Here is a 17,674-nt window from a genome sequence, read left to right as displayed (position 1 = left end):
GGTACGCATATAACTGTGGTTACATTGTCAAGTGACATTAAGGAACCTAGATGATCTTTTTCCATTTTATAAACTTTTCTTGTTCGATTTTAATGGCACACATATATCTATTTCAAAAATAAGTGAGTCTCTTGTTCATTTATTGAATGAAAATACATTAATCTCATGAATAAACAACATCCCAATTTAAAAGTGAGTGGATCTGGAAAGAGAAGATAAGAGATAACTTACGTGGGTTTTTCAAACAGTAAAGGGAGTATCACCATTTGCCAGTCCTCAGTCAACCTCTTTCTCTTACCTTCCAAAATCACACTTCCAGGGTTGAGGAAGTATCAATGAAGTAAAGACTCCTGACCATTTCGAGGCTGATGGCAGCAGAGAGACAAACGGAGGTTTAATTTGATTTATTAACAGGCTAAAAATAGATGAGAAAAAACAGAATGCAGAGACGTGTTCTCGTGCAAGTGTGCATGCTTTCATTCTGATCACTTTGTTATATCAAATACAAAAAACACCTTCTGCTTTCTCTTTTCCAAAAGAAAGCCGTTATACATATATGAGATCAGGAGTCTAATTTTATCTTGGCAAAGAGAAAGAGAATTTGAGGACCTGTAGTTTTCCATTTAGGGTGGTATCAACAAGCTGGTCCATTCAGAGGAGAGCAAGCCTGTTGAAATTGCTTTCACTTTCGTAGCTTTTTCCTTTCCAGGGAGCAGTAGCAGCCATGGCTGGTGAGTGGCTTCAGTTCTTCTGTTGTTTAAGGTTGTACTTTGAGAACACTATAGTTCAAGGGAAAGAAGGAGGCAGACTGGAGAGGGTTCTCCCAAGACCTAATTATTTTACTCTGGGTGTAGCGGGAGATATGTGAGCTTGGTCACAGCACTAAAAATGCAAACCAAGTGTCTTCATGAATATGTTACAACGTCTCAAAAAAAAAAAGAGAAATGTAGACACATCTGGATCTCTGTTCTTAAACTTTTCCTTTGATTTTTAGACTCTTCTTTTAACTCATACTGACCTGCAGTTCTCACCCATTTTATAAGTGTTCTGTTACGGTGAGGGTGAGAAGCCAGACGGTTGAACAGGATAACTTGCATTTCCTCCATATTTCTACTCTCTGTGTGAACTTTCAAATACAGCAGCAAATGGGTCAGCTACAATATGTACTCTCAGTCTCGGCATGCCGAGCTTCCCTGTCAGCCTTGATAAAGGAAACAAAAAAGGTGTTATTTTACAGATGAATGCATTTATGTTTTACTGCTGCACATATTGAATATAATGTCTTTTCAAACTAGTTTTTCAAACTAGTTATTGATAAAAGTGAAAGAAAATGAAGAGATCGTAGGAGATGCAAAGACTAAACTGAGTCAGCTGTCACTAAGTTCCTTAGCGAATTCACTTTGCTTCTCTGAATCTATTTCACCATCTATGGAAATGGCTAGGTGAACAAGACAGGAGCTTCTCCACGTGTGGTCCTTGCACCAGAGGTTTTGGCATCACCTGAGAAACTGTTAGAAGGGAAAATTCATGGCCCATTCTCACCTATGAAATGAAAATTGTTTGCACTAGGGTGCAGCAAGCGCTGCTTACTAAGCTTTCTAGGTGATTCTCATGCACATTAAAATTTGGGAACCACTACCCTAGAAGAGGCTAACTAAAGTTCTGTCTATATCTGAGATTCTATCATTCTCACAGACAAGAAACCATCCAAAGATGATCTGGTCCACATGGTGAAGTTGCTGGCCAGGAACGTTCTATATGGCATTTTTGATGACTTGATGGAGAATGGGCTATCTAAAGTTCTGCCTATATCTAAGATTCTGTCATTCTCACAGATAAGAAACCATCCAAAGAGGATCCAGTCAACATGGTGAAGTTGCTGACCAGGAACGTTCTAGATGGCATTTTTGATGACTTGATGGAAAATAATGTGTTAAATACGGAAGAGTTACGCAATCTAGGAAAAGGTTTGAACTTCATGGTGAACAACGCTGGAAACCTAGTTGATAACATCACTGAGAAAGCGCAAATAGTAGGCAAAATACTTAAGGACCGCCTATTGAGTCACCCAAAACAGCTGAGTTTAGGTGAGTATTGTCGTACTAAGAGCTAGTAACTCATTCTTTCTCTACTATTCTTATTCAGTTTTTGTCTTCTTTACTTTTCCCTTCTCCAAGTGGAGAATAAACTATCCCCATTTTAGCACCTTCTTCACCATTTTTTTTTAAATTGAGATGGAGTCTCGCTTTGTTGCCCATGTGGGAGTGCAGTGGTGCAATCTTGACTCACTGCAACCTCCACCTCCCTGGTTAGAGCAGTTCTCCTGCCTCATCCTCCTTAGTAGCTGAATTTACAGGCACCCTACACCATGCCTGGCTAATTGGTTTTGTTTTGTTTTGTGTTTAGTTGAAATGGGGTTTCACCATGTTGTCCAGACTGGTCTAAAACTGTTGATCTCAGGTGATCCTCCTGTCTCAGCCTCTGAAAGTGCTGGGATTACAGGCATGAGGCACCAGACCCGGCCTCCTGTCTATCATATTTAATGCCACATAATACTCTGATTAACCCCAATTACTTTTACACTGCTGTTTACTTTTTCTTTAACAATCCTCACCCTCATCATTCCCTTCAGTTTACTGATTCATTATAGTATTATGTCTCCCTCTGCTGAAATGTAAGCCCCACCATGTGGGGGATCTTTGTCTGCCCTGTTCATGAACATATCCTAAATACATAGAAATGATACCTGACACATAATAGGTGCTCAGTAAATATTTGTTAAATACGCATATGGTGCTGGAGACATTATTAAAGGCTGATAGCCTTTAGCTATTCTGGGATACTCTGGTTTCACAATGTGGACTTTAGTGTCGTTCCCAGATACAGAATGTACAATAGGGGATATCCATTATCTTTTGCTTAGCTGTGGCTTTGCCCCGGAAAGAAATGTCTGGAAATCTAGATTTCTATTCAAGGAAGTAATAGGGAATTCATGGGTTGGTGGGGTACAGACGTTTCTTTCTCTGTGTAGCACAGGTTGTTGCACTTTTGCTTCGAAAGATAATGAATATTTTAATCTTTCTGGACCATGTGGCCTCTGTCATGACTCAAATCATCTATTGCAGCTCACAAACAGCGTAGACCATAAGTACATGATGGGTGTGTTGATGTGTGTCCCAATACAATTTTATTTATAAAAATGGGTGTCAGGCTGAATCTGACCCACAGGCTGTGGTTTGCTGATTCCTATTCCAGACTGTAATATATAAATGAGTATATTCCCAATTCTTGGACATGCATCTGGAATTATTTTTGTTGTAGATAATTTTTATACATAGATGTACTTTTCTTTGCTCAGAATGAACAATGCCGTTGCATAAAAACTTTGATTAAAGATTTTGATTATTCATTGAATTCTATAAGCAGACAGATAACAAGCTCCCTTTTGTTTTATAGAAACTCGGCCTCCCTTTACACTTGGCTGAAGGCTACATTCCTCTAGAACAAACTTGTTGCTTAGTGAATGGGCCAAATCTTCATGCTTCATACAGTAGCCCCATGCTAGCATAGTCATCTACTCATTAGTGAAAGGGAAAGAGTGTAAAGTGTGTAGGTTCTTGAAACTTAGTTCTGCAAACAAATCTGTTTTTTTATATTGTTTCAGAATATCAACATGAGAGTGAGGACCAGGAATCTGAAGAAAGCTCTGCATCATCTTCCTCTTCCACAGGTAACGGCCTCCAAAGGCCAGATTCCAAAAGAAAACTCTTGGGCCTCTATTGTGAGAATGTATCCCAGTAAAGACCTGGGAAACCTGTGTTCTCAGTCAATTTTCATCCTTGGAAATGGCTTTCAGAGTAGAGCACTGATCCTAAACCTTTTCTTCATTCTACTGCAGAATCAGAAGAAGAAAATGAAGAAAGCAAAGATGAAGAAAGAGCTGCATCAGCTCATTCAATGGCTGTTCCTCCAACAGGTAAATTGCCACCAAAAAAGTGGTTCATGGGAACCCTCAGGCATCGTTTGGGGGTAAGATAGCCTTAGAATGAGCCCTATATTACAGAGGAAACACCACTGCATTGAGGTTCAGACAACATAGTTATTTCTCACCTCCTGTTGTAACAAGGTGTCTCAAAAGCAAGATGAGCACCTACATCCCTGCTCTTCAATTCTCCTCAGAACCCAGAAATGAAAGTGAAAGTGAAGAAACTGAGCAGAATGCTGTATTGGTCCAAGCATCAGCTTTAACAATGACAGGTGATATCTATCCATGGACATATAATGATATTATTTGAGATAAAGCAGACCTTTTAAAGGTCTTATGGGGTAGTGCAAAGAGAACTGGAATAAAAGCTAAGAACATTGTATATGGTGAGCCCACCACTACCACTGACTATGTGCTTTGATGTAAATATCCCCACCTTTCTGACACTCACATTTTTAAATGGAATTCATCATATCTTTAAAAAATGTGTAAAACTACAGATATATAAGAAACTATTAACTGCAGAAAACAGAATAAGGAAATGGTTAAGAAAAGCACATAAAAAATAATAAAAACTGCATATGAGTCACACATTCTATGCAGTCACCAAGGAAACTGATCAATTATCAAGCTACATTAAAGAATTGTAGTGTCTAGAATGACAGGATGAGCATAAAAGATAGTATTGTCTTCCGAGTGCCATATTTTCAAAAGTTCTGAACAAACTTAAAAAGGAATAAAAACTTTTCAACCTTTTATCATGGTTTTATCCACTCAGTATATATTAATTGAAAACCTACTGCATGCTGTCTAGTACTGTGTGTATAGCAGTAACCGAGATAGACAAAGCTCCTGCTCTCATGGAGTTTACAATGTAGTGAAGTAGGTATATAAAAGGCATATAAATAATAAATAGTGTGATTTCAGAGAATGCATAAAATAAAGGAGGATTAGGTCATAGAAAGAGGTGGTTGTGTATGTGTGTGTGTGCACGTCGTGTGTGTGTCAGCCAGGGGTGGTCAAGGGAAGACCAGCGAGCCAGGGTGTTTGTTTAGTCATGACCTCTCCCCAGAGGTGGCATTTCAGTACATACTTGAGCTGTGGGGAAGGAGCTGTGCCAAACTCTGAAACACAAGTGTTCTCTAGAAAGAGGAAACAGGAGCAAGGACCCTGAGACAGTAACGCTCTTGTTGTGTAAGAGGGTCACAGCCAATCTGACTGCAGAGTAGGAAATTAGGGGTAGTGTAAGTGGAGCTATTAAAGATTCATGCCAGGAATTTTATTTGCAACAGAAAACATTGCAGGGTTTTTTTGTTTGTTTGTTTGTTTTTTAGGACAACTGTTTATTAGTAGTTGACGATCCTTACAAATTCCAGGAGTGTTGCATAGCCTCTGTTCTTCCTAGCCATCTATTACAGTTAACGTGCATTCCTAAAACAAGTGCTTAAACTTACATAAGTTTATCTTAGTTTACATAAAATAGTTGACATTAAAAAGCAAAAGCAATATAAATATAATAAATTGACCTCTCTGTGTAAGAATTTGGTACTCCCTTTAACCAAAATGTAAATAAGGTGTTTCCAACTGAGGGTTTTTAAATAACAACCCTCAAAGTGAAAGACAGCTGTTAATCTCCCACTTTTCTCTCTCCATTTCTTTCATTTCCCCTTTCTTACCATCTGTTTCATTTTCTTTCCATTGAATTCTTTTTCTTGTTCCTCTGTTTTTCCCTCTTCTCTTTTTTCCTCTGTTCTTTTTCTCCTTCCTTTCATTTACTTCACTCTGTACTCTCAATTCTCCCTTTAATCTTCCTGCCCATGTTGAAATCATTACATACTAATAATGCCAAGTAAATTGCAACTGCAAGGACATGACCTAATGTCACAGCAGAAAAATGATAAATGATGCATCTTGCCTTCATTTACACTACTTAGAAGTTGTTAAACGAGGAGTGATAGGATAAGCATCCCATCAAAAAGGTCAGTTGAAAGTGGTTTAAATATTTCAGTTAGAAAGACAATAGCTTTTAGACTGACTTTATGGCAATAGAGTTGATGAAAAGTTGTTAAATTTGAGACCTAGTGTTACCGGGGGTCCTTGTTCCCAGGGCTCCCAAGATGGTGGCAGGCCGCTTCCAAAATGGCAGCGGACCACTTCCAAGATGGTGGCGAGCCTCGTGTTCTCTGACCTGGGGTTCCTGGCCTCACAGATTCCAAGGAAAGGAATCTTGGGCCATGTGGTGAGTGTTACAGCTCTATTAGAAGCCATGGGTCATGGAACAGAACCGTGGAACCCGGGGACTAGTGCTCAGTTCAATTAGGATGAACCCAGGCACTTAGCTGTGCAGGAACAATGGCAAGCCTTTAGCCCGATCGGGAGTGGCAATGGGTGCCTTGCTGGATCAGGAGCACAGCAGACATCCTGCTGGATCGGGAGGGATGGAAGTCAGTGACGGGTCTGCAACGGGGGCAAACAGCAGTGGCGGAAGGCGAGTGAAGACAGCTCAGCTTGAGCTGTAACAAAACATGGACCAGAAGAGAGTGCAGTTGCAAGATTTAATAGAGTGAAAACAGAGCTCCCATATAAGGCGAGGGGACCCAAAGTGGGTTGACCTTGCAGGCTCCAATGCCTGAGTTTATATCCTGATCCTTGTCCCTCCTGCTGTGCTCTCAGGCAATAGATGATTGGCTATTTCTTTACCTCCTGTTTTTGCCTAATTAGCATTTTAGTGAGCTCTTTGATTGGTCGGGTGTGGGCTAAGTTGCAAGCCCCATGTTTAAAGGTGGATGTGGTCACCTTCCCAGCTAGGCTTGGGGATTCTTAGCCCAGGAAATCCAGCTAGTCCTGTCTCTCACTAGTTTTGGCAGCAGAATCAATGGAAACTGACTAATGAATTGGATATGGGATGTGAAAGAAAAGAAATAATTAATAATGACTAGGTTTTTGGCTTGGCAACTGGGGTGAATGGTGCCATTTACTGAGTCAGAGAAAACAGGTGTGCAGGAGATACAGATTTGAAGGAGTGCACAATATCAGGAGTCCTGTTTTGAATGTTTGGTTTGGAACACGTGTTACCTCCAGTGGCAGATGTTGAATAGGCAAATGGATGGGCTCACAGAGAAATCTGGACTGGGAAAAATCTGGAGATTCATCAGCATGTAGATAGTATTTAAGAGATTGAGACTGGAAGATGCCACCTGAGAAAGAGCATTGACAGAGAATAACAGAGTGTCTGGCATAGAAAAACACAACTTTTGGAGACATTGTGGGAGAGGAAGAACGAACGACTAAGACAGACAGATTTAGGAAGAATGGCTGGAAAATGCAGCATTACAGAAGCCTAGAGAATGTTTTCTAAGAAAGTATATTTTCAACCATGCCATGCTAAGAAATCAACAAATGATCAGTGGTAGTTTTGATAATAAGTATTTTATTTAAGGATTGAGGATAACAGCCAGATTGGATTGCATACAAAAAAAAAAAAAAAAAAAAAAAAAAAAAAAAAAAAAGATTGCTTTTAAGGCATTATGTAGAGAAGTAGAGAAATGGGACAATACCTGGCAAGGAAACAGGAAGGCTTTTTTCAAAAAGAAAAAAATAAACCTTTATAGATATTAAGGCATGCTGATGCCAATGGGCATAAGTCTGTAGGAAAAGAGGAAGAGATTGATGACATAGAACCTGAGGCAGAATAAATACCTGATAAAAACCCTTGTGGGTAGGAGGCGATGGAATTCAGAACTCAGGTAGGGGCAGTGACCTTTGATAGGAGGAAGGACACATGTTTTATGCAGTAAAAGAGAAAGTAGAACAGGTGAGCAGAGATGTAGGTAAACTGATGGATTTGATGGTTAAAAGGGGAAATATTTCTTATGCAAAACTATGATAAGATATAGGTTTGTTGCCCTAAGGGAACAAAGAACCAGGGGAGACCTTGTAGCTATTTTCAAGTATTTGAGGACAACTATTCACTAACAAAATTTATAAACTAGCAATCTTTCCAGATACAATTCTATATACTGGAAATACAAATATAAAAGTCGACTTCTCTATCCTAATTAAGGTTATAGTAAGTAAACACAATTAAAGTACAATGCAATAGTTGTTTATGTAGAGGGTATTTTCATGTAAGAATGAAAAATAGGGAAAGACATATTGGTCATGGAAGAATTCATGGGCTTTTACAGGGAAATGAATTAAATGTTTTCTGTATGATTCTGAGGTGAGAAATACATATCAATACCTAGAAGGTACACATTTTATTACATACATAAGAGTTTAAGAATGCCTTGGAATGTTTTGCGTTCCATGAAAGGGGAGATGTCTCAGAGAATGGTAATAATAAAGAAAGGATATTTCAAGTGACATTCAAATATCTGAGTAGTGATTCCACTAGGCTAAATAAACATTAAACTTCCTTCCAAATCTTAGTTGCTGTATTTATATAATGCTAATGTGTTGGGTCTGAAAGATTAGTCCATGCCATGAGCACTAACAAAAACACGGAAATTTATAACGAGGCAGTAAGAAGCAGAAAGAAAATAGGGATGTACTCAATATTTTTGTTATAGGCATTTTAAATATGAAGCAATTTTCTCATTTTGTAAAACTTTTTCATGGACTGGCAGCAAGCAGCTTTGAGGAATGAGAGCCTAGCAAAAGGGTCTGCAGGGTTGCAAGGCAGCAGACATTACTGCTTAATGAGCTACACAATTTTTTCTCTTTCAGCTCCTCTGGAAATCCAGGGTGCCCAACCCAGTGGCAGGTTAAAGCTTTGCCCTCATGCTCATTTCCGTGAACTGAAGACGAAAAGGGCGGATGAGGTGATATGCTTTGAAATAGGGAGTCATAAGATTACTCATTCAGACAAGACACTGGGGACTTACTGGGATGCTTTAACTCTCGTCACAAAGGCCTTAAGATCAGGAAATGATCTAACTGATTGGTCTTCACATTACATTTTCTGTTTCTTCAATCTCACTTTGGGACACAGTCTAAACTCCTCTCCACCACCTAACTGAAGCCAACTTCGTACAGTGAACACTTGCACCTCGTACATGCTTTTAGTCTGGTTTTCTGCCTCTTTCCTCACGAGGGTGTATTTTCATGCAGAAACTTTGTGTCACTTACTATATATTTATACTGGCCTGTTGTGTATGAACTTTGGAGGCAAAAAGGAAAAGGCCTGGGGAAAGTCATTCTGTGTGTATTAATTGCAGATATATCCAGTGATGGAGAAAGAGGGCCGAACACGCCTGGCCCTCATCATCTGCAACAAAGAATTCCACTATCTTCTTAATCGAAATGGTTCTGAACTTGACCTTTTGGGGATGCAAGATCTACTTGAAAACCTTGGATACTCAGTGGTTATAGAAGAGAATCTCACAGCTCAGGTAATGGCTCCAGAGGGCAGAACAAGCTTTCCATTTTTTTTTTCTTTTTTTTCCTTTAGATAATTTTCAACCTCTTAATTGGTAGCTACAAGAGCAAGATGTATGATATTATAGGAATTATATTTTCTCCAGAATAGGATCCCGTGGATTTCAGCCTTCTCTAATGCACCATCTTATAACATGTATGTGTGTGTGTGTGTGTGTGTGTGTGTGTGTGTGTGTGTGTGATTAGATAAATTCTATGTAGCAGAGTTTTAGTGAAAATATTAGGTCTTTCTGATGTTCACAATCTGGGAGACTACTAGATGGTCTGGTTAAGACAAAAGCCCCACACCCTGCCACGCGGCCATGTCTGATTCCTACAGAATTAGCTCGTGAGATTTTTAAAATGTCCATAGCAAGTGACTAAATGTAAAGGCAGGTATAGGTGAAAAAAATCACACACACACAAATATATAATGAAAAAGTTGTGATTCTAGCTCTGTTTTGCATGACCTTAGACCATTTTAAACTAACTTTCTGCAGCTCCATAGTGAAGGAATTTCATATTTTTAATACTTGTCAATTTTATCTTTTAAAATAAAAACTTACAAGAACACCATTGTTAAACAGATTATAGCAAAGTGGCCCTGTTGGTGTCTTGTCATCTCACTTGGCCTTCATTTTATTCCATCTCCCAGCATCTTCAGAAACCTATGGTTTTACTGAAAACCACTGGGCAAGATACTACATAAAAACCCTACTAGCTTGAATATTCTATACTGTTAAATTTTCTAGTTTTATGTCAGAACACTATTTGTCTTATAATCCCATTCAGTCTAAACCATCTGATTCCTTAGGACTGGCTCATTTTTGTGAACCCCATGTACTATGTGAGTACGAACTGCACACGTGTGGAGACTTCCTCGATAGTGACTCAGGGGTCTCTTTCAGGAAATGGAAACAGCCCTAAGGCAGTTTGCTGCTCGCCCAGAGCACCAGTCCTCGGACAGCACATTCCTGGTGTTCATGTCACATGGCATCCTGAATGGAATCTGTGGAACTAAGCACTGGGATCAAGAGCCAGATGTTCTTCACGATGACACCATCTTCGAAATTTTCAACAACCGTAACTGCCGGAGTCTGAGAGACAAACCCAAGGTCATCATCATGCAAGCCTGCCGAGGCAGTGAGTCTCCAATTAGAAAGCTATAAATCTTGATTTTGAGACCCACAGGAGTGGCTGTGCACTTTTAAAATTAGCCTGGCGTTTATACTTCATTTTCCTAGGGATAAGCAAGATAAACAACATTTCAGTACTATTCCTAGGTCCAGTGCACTTCGAAATTGTATTAAGTCCATACTGTTTTTTAAAGAAACTATAAGTAGAATAATTAGAAACATCCCAATCATCTGGGATGATGTTGTCAACATGGTTGTTCTAAACTCAAGTGGGCTCTGTTTTGTTCCCGGTAAGTGAGGCAGTATTTCTAGTAGTAAGGTACTTGCATTTTTAAGTAATGCCATGAGAAAATGTACTAAAGTAAAGGTATTATGGTAAAAGAGACAGTATTGTGTATGTGTATGCGTATGCGTATGCATATGTGTATATGTGTGTATGTATATGCATATGTGTATGTGTGTGTATGTGTATGTGTGTGTATGTGCATGGGCATATGTGTGCATATGTGTATGTGTATGCATGTGTGTTTGCATATGTATATGTGTATTTATAAATACCTCATGTTTCATAAGACATAATGTCTCTCCCAGGTGGTGCTGGGATTGTTTGGTTCACTACTGACAGCGGAAAAGCCAGTGCAGATACACATGGTCAGCTCTTGCAAAGTAGCATCTGTAATGATGCTGTCACAAAGGCTCATGTGGAAAAGGACTTCATTGCTTTCAAATCTTCCACACCACGTAAGTGATTTCAGAGAGAATAGTTTCTAGATTTCTTTGTAGGCTGCTAGATAGTCGACTTGGCTATGATTATATCTTATCACTGATAAGAGCATTTCTTCTCTAATTACTAGGATATTTTAGGTGGAGAAAAGATTTAAAATGCTGAGACTTTCATAATTAGAAAGCTATAAATCTTGATTTGGGAAGAAACGTTCAAAGTTAACAGGACTTTGGAAGGACTTTGGTGAGCATCCAGACCTGGAATAATCTAACTACAAAAAGTGAGGTGTTATCTGATTTTGTTTTTTGAATGTAGCAATGGCAGAGAAAGGTATCATTTTCTCACAGTGTAGCTCCACAGTCACTTACCAGCAATTAAAGAAGCCAACCACTGAAACCATTATGCTTGCTTCACACATCCCAGTAACTCTTGGCCTATTATTATTAATCTAGTTTCAGGAAACTAGTTAACATTTAAATGCCTAAATGTTAACTAATTTTGGATAATGAAGTCAATGAATAAAAAATCAGTCCTTTGGCTGGAAAGTCACAATGCAATGCAAAAATAGAGAATATTCTTTATCACTCATGGTCAAAATTGCAGATTTCTTTAACAATCACCCACAATATTATTCTATCAATGATTTGGATAACAGGAGCAATTTTTAAATACTCCTTTGCACAGTTCACAGTTCTAAATGCTCTAATTTATGGATTTCAAATTTTAATGAACATTGAAATCACTCGATTTCTTGTTCAGTAGTTTGCTTATGCAGTAGATTTCTTATTCAGTAAATCTGGGGTGGGGCCTGACTTTCTGCCTTTCTTAAAAGCTTTGTTGTGATTAGGGCTGTTGTTTGTGGCTGCATGTGAGCACTGAGGGGCTAGAGGACACTCTGAGTCCATCCTGGGGAATAAACAACTCAAGTGGCTTCCCTTCGTCATGTATTCCAGTTTTAATAAGATTTTATTTGAAAAATAAGTTCTACACGTACAGCTGTTAAAGGAAGTTGAAGAGGTATATAAGGCCTGGTACAAATTCTGAAAGTATACTTAATTTATTTGGGGAAATACAATACAATATGCAAAATTCTTCCTTCCTTCCTTCCTTCCTTCCTTCCTTCCTTCCTTCCTTCCTTCCTTCCTTCCTTCCTTCCTTTCCTTCCTTCCTCTCTCTCTATTTCTTTCTCTTTCCTGCTTTCTTGCTTTCTTCCTTTCTTCTTTTCTTTTTTTCTTTCTCGCTTTCCCTTCTTCCCTTCCTCCTTTCCTCCCTCCCGCCTGCCCTTCCTTCCCTCCTTCCTTCCTTCCTTCCTTCCTTCCTTCCTTCCTTCCTTCCTTCCTTCCCTCCCTCCCTCCCTCCTCCTTCTCTCTTTTTCTTTCTTTCTTTCTTTCTTTCTTTCTTTCTTTCTTTCTTTCTTTCTTTCTTTCTTTTTCTTTCTTTTTCTCTCTCTCTTTCTCTTTCTTTCTTTTTTCTTTCTTTTGCATGTAATTTTGTGCTAGGCCTGGGCTCAGTGCAAGACATACGATGCACAATTAAAGCAGGTATGGTTACTGAACTTCATGGAGCTTATACCCAGAAAGGCAGGCACTTAACAAGAATAAATAATAATTGTTAACTCTGGTAAAAGCCTTAAAAAATATATGTTCACATTTGAGAAATGAAGGAGTTAACAAATCAAGGGTAAGACAGGAACTTTTTAGACAGGAAAGGCAGTGCGTATGGAGAACTTACAGACAAAAAAGAAGCTTAGGAGAGAGGGCTGGGCGGCTGGAACACAGCATCAGGAGAGATGCTAATATAGAGTCTAGAGAGTGAGGCAGGCACTGAAACACCTGAGGCCTTATATGGTCCTCCATACTAATAGTAATAGGAAACTCAACTAGGCTGTAAGCAATTAAATGATAAGATCTTTGTTTTTGAAGATCATTCTGGAGGTTCAGTGTGGAATACATTATAGTACAGCAAGAGTCGATATATGAGGACAGGTTAAATGCTAGCACAATATATTAAGCCATAGATGATACTAATAGTCTTGGGATACAGTAAGTTCTTGTATCTAAGAAGCAATTAGTATACAAAAATAATATGACTGACATCCAGTGGTTTGGTGAATATATGGTAGGTGAATAATAAGGTGTGATAGAAGTGACTCCAGCATGCAAGTAAACGGTGGGGCATTAGTTAAAATGGGAGTTTTGCAGGAAGTTTTGAGGTGCTTTGGCATATTTTGAGATGAAATGAAGAGTAGGGAGCTGCACAGTTGTATATTTCAGAGGAGAGATTTGCATGTGGGATAAAATTTTGAAAGATGCTGGTCTAGGGATAATATTTAATATCCTAAAAATGGATGAAATCATCTAAGAATTGAGAATCGCACAAGAGGAGACCTTGAAATGGAGGTTAAAATTACCCTAGAGTTCAATACTAGAGAAATAGGAACCAGTAAATTTGACTCACAAGGTAGAATCAGAGAATAAGAAAGAACATAAGGAGTATGTGTTGTTAGATTTACCAACAAAGAATCCGTTGGAGTTCCAACAGTTTCTGATGTGAATGAAAGATCAGATCAAGGTAAGGGTTGATGAATGACTATTAGATTTAGTAACTTGGAGGTCATGGTGACCTTGGGGAAAGCCATTTGGCAAAGTTGATGTTAGGTATAGGAAGGAGAAGCCTAATAGGAGTGAGCAGGATAAGGGAAATGGAATGGTGAATATAGACAGAATTGTAATTTTGACTTTAAAAAGTAAGGAGAAATCAGCAGCTGGCTGCAAGTAAAGCAGTAGTTAGAGAAGTATTGCCTTTTTTTTTCTAAATTATAGGAGCAATTTGGTCATATTGAAATGGTAAACAGAAGCAGTCATTGAAAATATTTTTATACAATATAACAAAAAGTACACAAAAATATATAGTATGAAACAAGTCAGGATGAAGAAAGGGCCCAGAATCAAGGAATGTCAAGGCTGTATTATTTTTCTCTTATGTAGTTAGTGCTGAAAGGACTTACACTCTTTTCCACCACTTGCAAACCCAGAGGATATCACTTCAGTCTAGCCTACTAGAAAAGTCAAGGGGATTTACGAGTGAGGGTCCATGATGGCTTTTTCTGGGTCTGCCGTGGAAGCTGGAGGTACCATCTTTAATTAGCATTGGTTTTCCTCTCTTCTCCAAAGAAACAAAATCAGATTTTGTCCCAAAGGTATTGCTCCAGGAATCTTCCACATGTATAAAAGATCACATCCTCCAATATTTTGATGCCTTTTATTTGCAGATAATGTTTCTTGGAGGCATGAAATAAGTGGCTCTGTCTTCATTTCCCAAATTATCTACTACTTCAAAGAGTATTCTTGGAGTCATCATCTAGAAGAAATTTTTCGAAAGGTAGGGGTCTTCTTTTATTTTCAATGTTATGCCCCAGAAAATTTTGGAGAACCATTTGTGAATTTTTATAGGGAATCCCAAAGCTCTTAATTCATCTTCACAATCCTTCCTGTATTCCAAGTTTATTCAAAGATGGGGTCTTCCAAAATGCTACATAGAACCAGTGTGGGTTTTCCCAATAACCTGACTCTGATAGATTTGCTCACCCAGGGAATTCTTTTTAGAGTAAGAATTCACTTGTGTATGTGCTATATCTAAGGAAAAGCTAAAAATACCTTCTGTTTACATTACCTAGCTACAGCCTTAATACACACCATGACTTTTCTCACTCCTGAAAGAGTCAGGTTTTCCTTTTAGAACATCTCTAAAGGCTTTCTTTACTACTTTAGGTTCAACGTTCATTTGAGACACCAAATGTAGTGACCCAGTTGCCCACCATTGAAAGACTATCCATGACACGATATTTCTATCTCTTTCCTGGGAATTAAAACTCATAAAAAGCAACTCAGGTAAATATATTCTAGAAGTGGATTTGGGTGCTCCCTGTTCATCTATTCAGAAAGTCTGGATAGAATGGAGAATAATGATGGCATGTCAGCTGCCTGCTAGTTATAGAGAAGGCTTGTGTTATTTTCCTTTTCTTAGTGACCCCCAGTGAAACCCTGGTTTTATATTACATCAGTCATAGCATAATGGTTGTGTAAGTAATGGTAGCCCAATAGCGGTCAGCTAGAAAATCCTTTATGTCTAATTTCTCTCAAGGAACTACTCAGCGAGTGGGGAATATTGGATAATGATGTACGCGGAAAGAAAAGTCATTGGAAATGTGATGTATATCCAGTGTTTGTCTCTCTTCACCCAAAAGTCGCTTTTACTGAGCCATGCTCTCCTCTGTGATGAGGTTTTCCTGTACCATATGTTAGACTAGCTGCTAAATCTATGCTGAGGCAATGAGGCCCTAGTACAGATCTTCCCATTTGGGGATGACAGGTTCGTAGCCCTTTTGTGAAGGTATTTCTCACAGTAGAGATTAGTTATATTTACATCTTACCTCTAATAGCCAAATTACTCATGTTCTTTTCTTCTACTTTCTCTAGGAAAATGAAGGCATTATGGTATCTATGAATCTGCTGTATGAAAAGGTCAATTTTTGATTAAGAATATTTTTGTATCAAACTGCTCGCTCTCCATCTTTTGCAAATACCAGGCTAAAATCAATCTCATATTTTTGCTAAATTAATGCTTAATAAATTTTTATTATAAAATTGTGCTTGCTTTCTCATTTTGTCATAAATAAGTCATGCTTATAGGAGAAAAAATTAAGTATTAAAAATCACAAGAAAAAATTAATGAAGAAATAATCATTGTCAACCTTGTTAAAACTATTCACAAAACTCAAGTTATTTTATATAGCCTACTTATTTTGAATATGCAATTTTGTATCCTTTCATTATATTGTTATAACATTACTACTAGTAATAAAACTGTCCTAAACATAACTTTTAAGTTTATAATATTCATCAGGCATATATAGTATATACTATTTAACTTTCACCTGACTTTTAGATGTTGATTTCAATATTCATTTATTTTATTTTATTTTTTGTTTATTTCAATAATTTTGGGGAACAGGTGGTGCTTGGTTGCATGAGTAAGTTCTTTTGTGGTGATTTATGGTGCACCCATCACCCGAGCAGTGTACACTGTACCTAATGTGTAGTCTTTTATCCCTCAACCCACTCCTACCCTTTCCCCTAAGTCCCCAAGAGACCATTGTATCATTCTTATGGCTTTGTGTCCTTACAGCTTAGCTCCCACTTATGATTGTGAACATAGGATGTTTAGTTTTCCATTCCTGAGTTACTTCACGAAGAATAATGGTGTCCAATTCTGTCCAAGTTGCTGTAAATGTCATTATTTAATTCCTTTTTATGGCTAAGGAATATTCCATGATGTGTATATATATATCACATATTCTTTATTCATTCGTTGATTAATATGCATTTGGGCTGGTACCATATTTTACAATTGCAAATTGTGCTGCTATAAGCATGCATGTGCAAATATCTTTTGTATAATATCTTTCTTTTCCTCTGGGTAGATACCAAGGAGTGAGATTACTGGATCAAATGGTAAATCTACTTTTAGTGCTTTAAAGAATCTCCACACTGTTTTCCATAGTGATTGTACTAGTTTACATTTCCACCAGCAGTGTAAAAGTGTTCACTTTCACCACATTTATATCAACATCTATTATTTTTTGATTTTCTGATTATGGCCATTCTTGCAGGAGTAAGATGGTATTGTATTGTGGTTTGATTTGCATTTCCCTGATCATTATAGACGTTGAGCATTTTTTTCCATATGTTTGTTGACCATTTGTATATCTTCTTTTAAGAATTGTTTATTCATACCCTTAGCCTACTTTTTGATAGGATTGATTGTTTCTTTCTTGCCAATTTGTTTAGGTTCCTCGTAGAGTCTCAATATTAGTCTCAATACAGACTGTGGGTTGTTTGTGCACTCTGCTGATTATTTCTTTCGCCATGCAAAAGCTCTTTAATTTAATGAAGTTCCATATATTTATCTTTGTTGTTGTTGAAGCAAGAAAAAAAATGTTTTGCATTTGCTTGGTCATAAAGTCTCTCCCTAAGCCAATGTCTAGAAGGGTTTTTCTGATGTTATCCTCTAGAATCTTAATTTCAGGTCTTAGATTTAAGTCTTTGATCCATCTTGAGTTGATTTTTGTATAAGGTGAGAGATGAGGATCCAGTTTTATTTTTCTACATGTGGCTTGCCAATTATTCCAGTACCATTTGGTTAATAGGGTGTCCTTTCCCACTTTGTGTTTTTGTTTGCTTTGTCAAAAATCAGTTGACTGTATTTGGATTTATTTCTGGGTTCTCCACTCTGTTCCATTGGTCTATACACCTGTTCTTATATCAGTGCCATGCTGATTTGGTGACTACAACTTTATAGTATAGTTTAAAGTCAAGTAATGTAATGCCTCCTGATTTGTTCTTTTTGCTT

General features: G+C 38.0%; 1 protein-coding gene across 2 annotated transcripts; it reads left to right on the top strand.

The window, feature by feature from the left end:
- Positions 1-698: 698 nt before the first annotated feature.
- CASP12 (caspase 12) lies at positions 699-15,909 on the top strand. 2 transcript variants are annotated; one of them, XR_013403340.1, is made up of 12 exons: positions 701-731; positions 1,836-2,087; positions 3,665-3,730; positions 3,899-3,976; positions 8,714-8,808; positions 9,205-9,378; positions 10,312-10,546; positions 11,131-11,280; positions 11,394-11,506; positions 14,535-14,644; positions 15,034-15,153; positions 15,742-15,909. XR_013403340.1 is itself a non-coding variant. In NM_001042431.2 (11 exon segments), coding segments are annotated over 10 exon segments (1,266 nt in total). In that variant the 5' UTR covers positions 699-724; the 3' UTR covers positions 15,133-15,153; positions 15,742-15,909.
- Positions 15,910-17,674: the final 1,765 nt, after the last annotated feature.

Source organism: Macaca mulatta, chromosome 14, assembly GCF_049350105.2.
Source record: "Macaca mulatta isolate MMU2019108-1 chromosome 14, T2T-MMU8v2.0, whole genome shotgun sequence".
NCBI lineage: Eukaryota > Metazoa > Chordata > Mammalia > Primates > Cercopithecidae > Macaca > Macaca mulatta.
The sequence above is the reverse complement of the archived record's forward strand: the minus strand, read 5'-3'. Positions and strand labels throughout refer to the sequence as shown.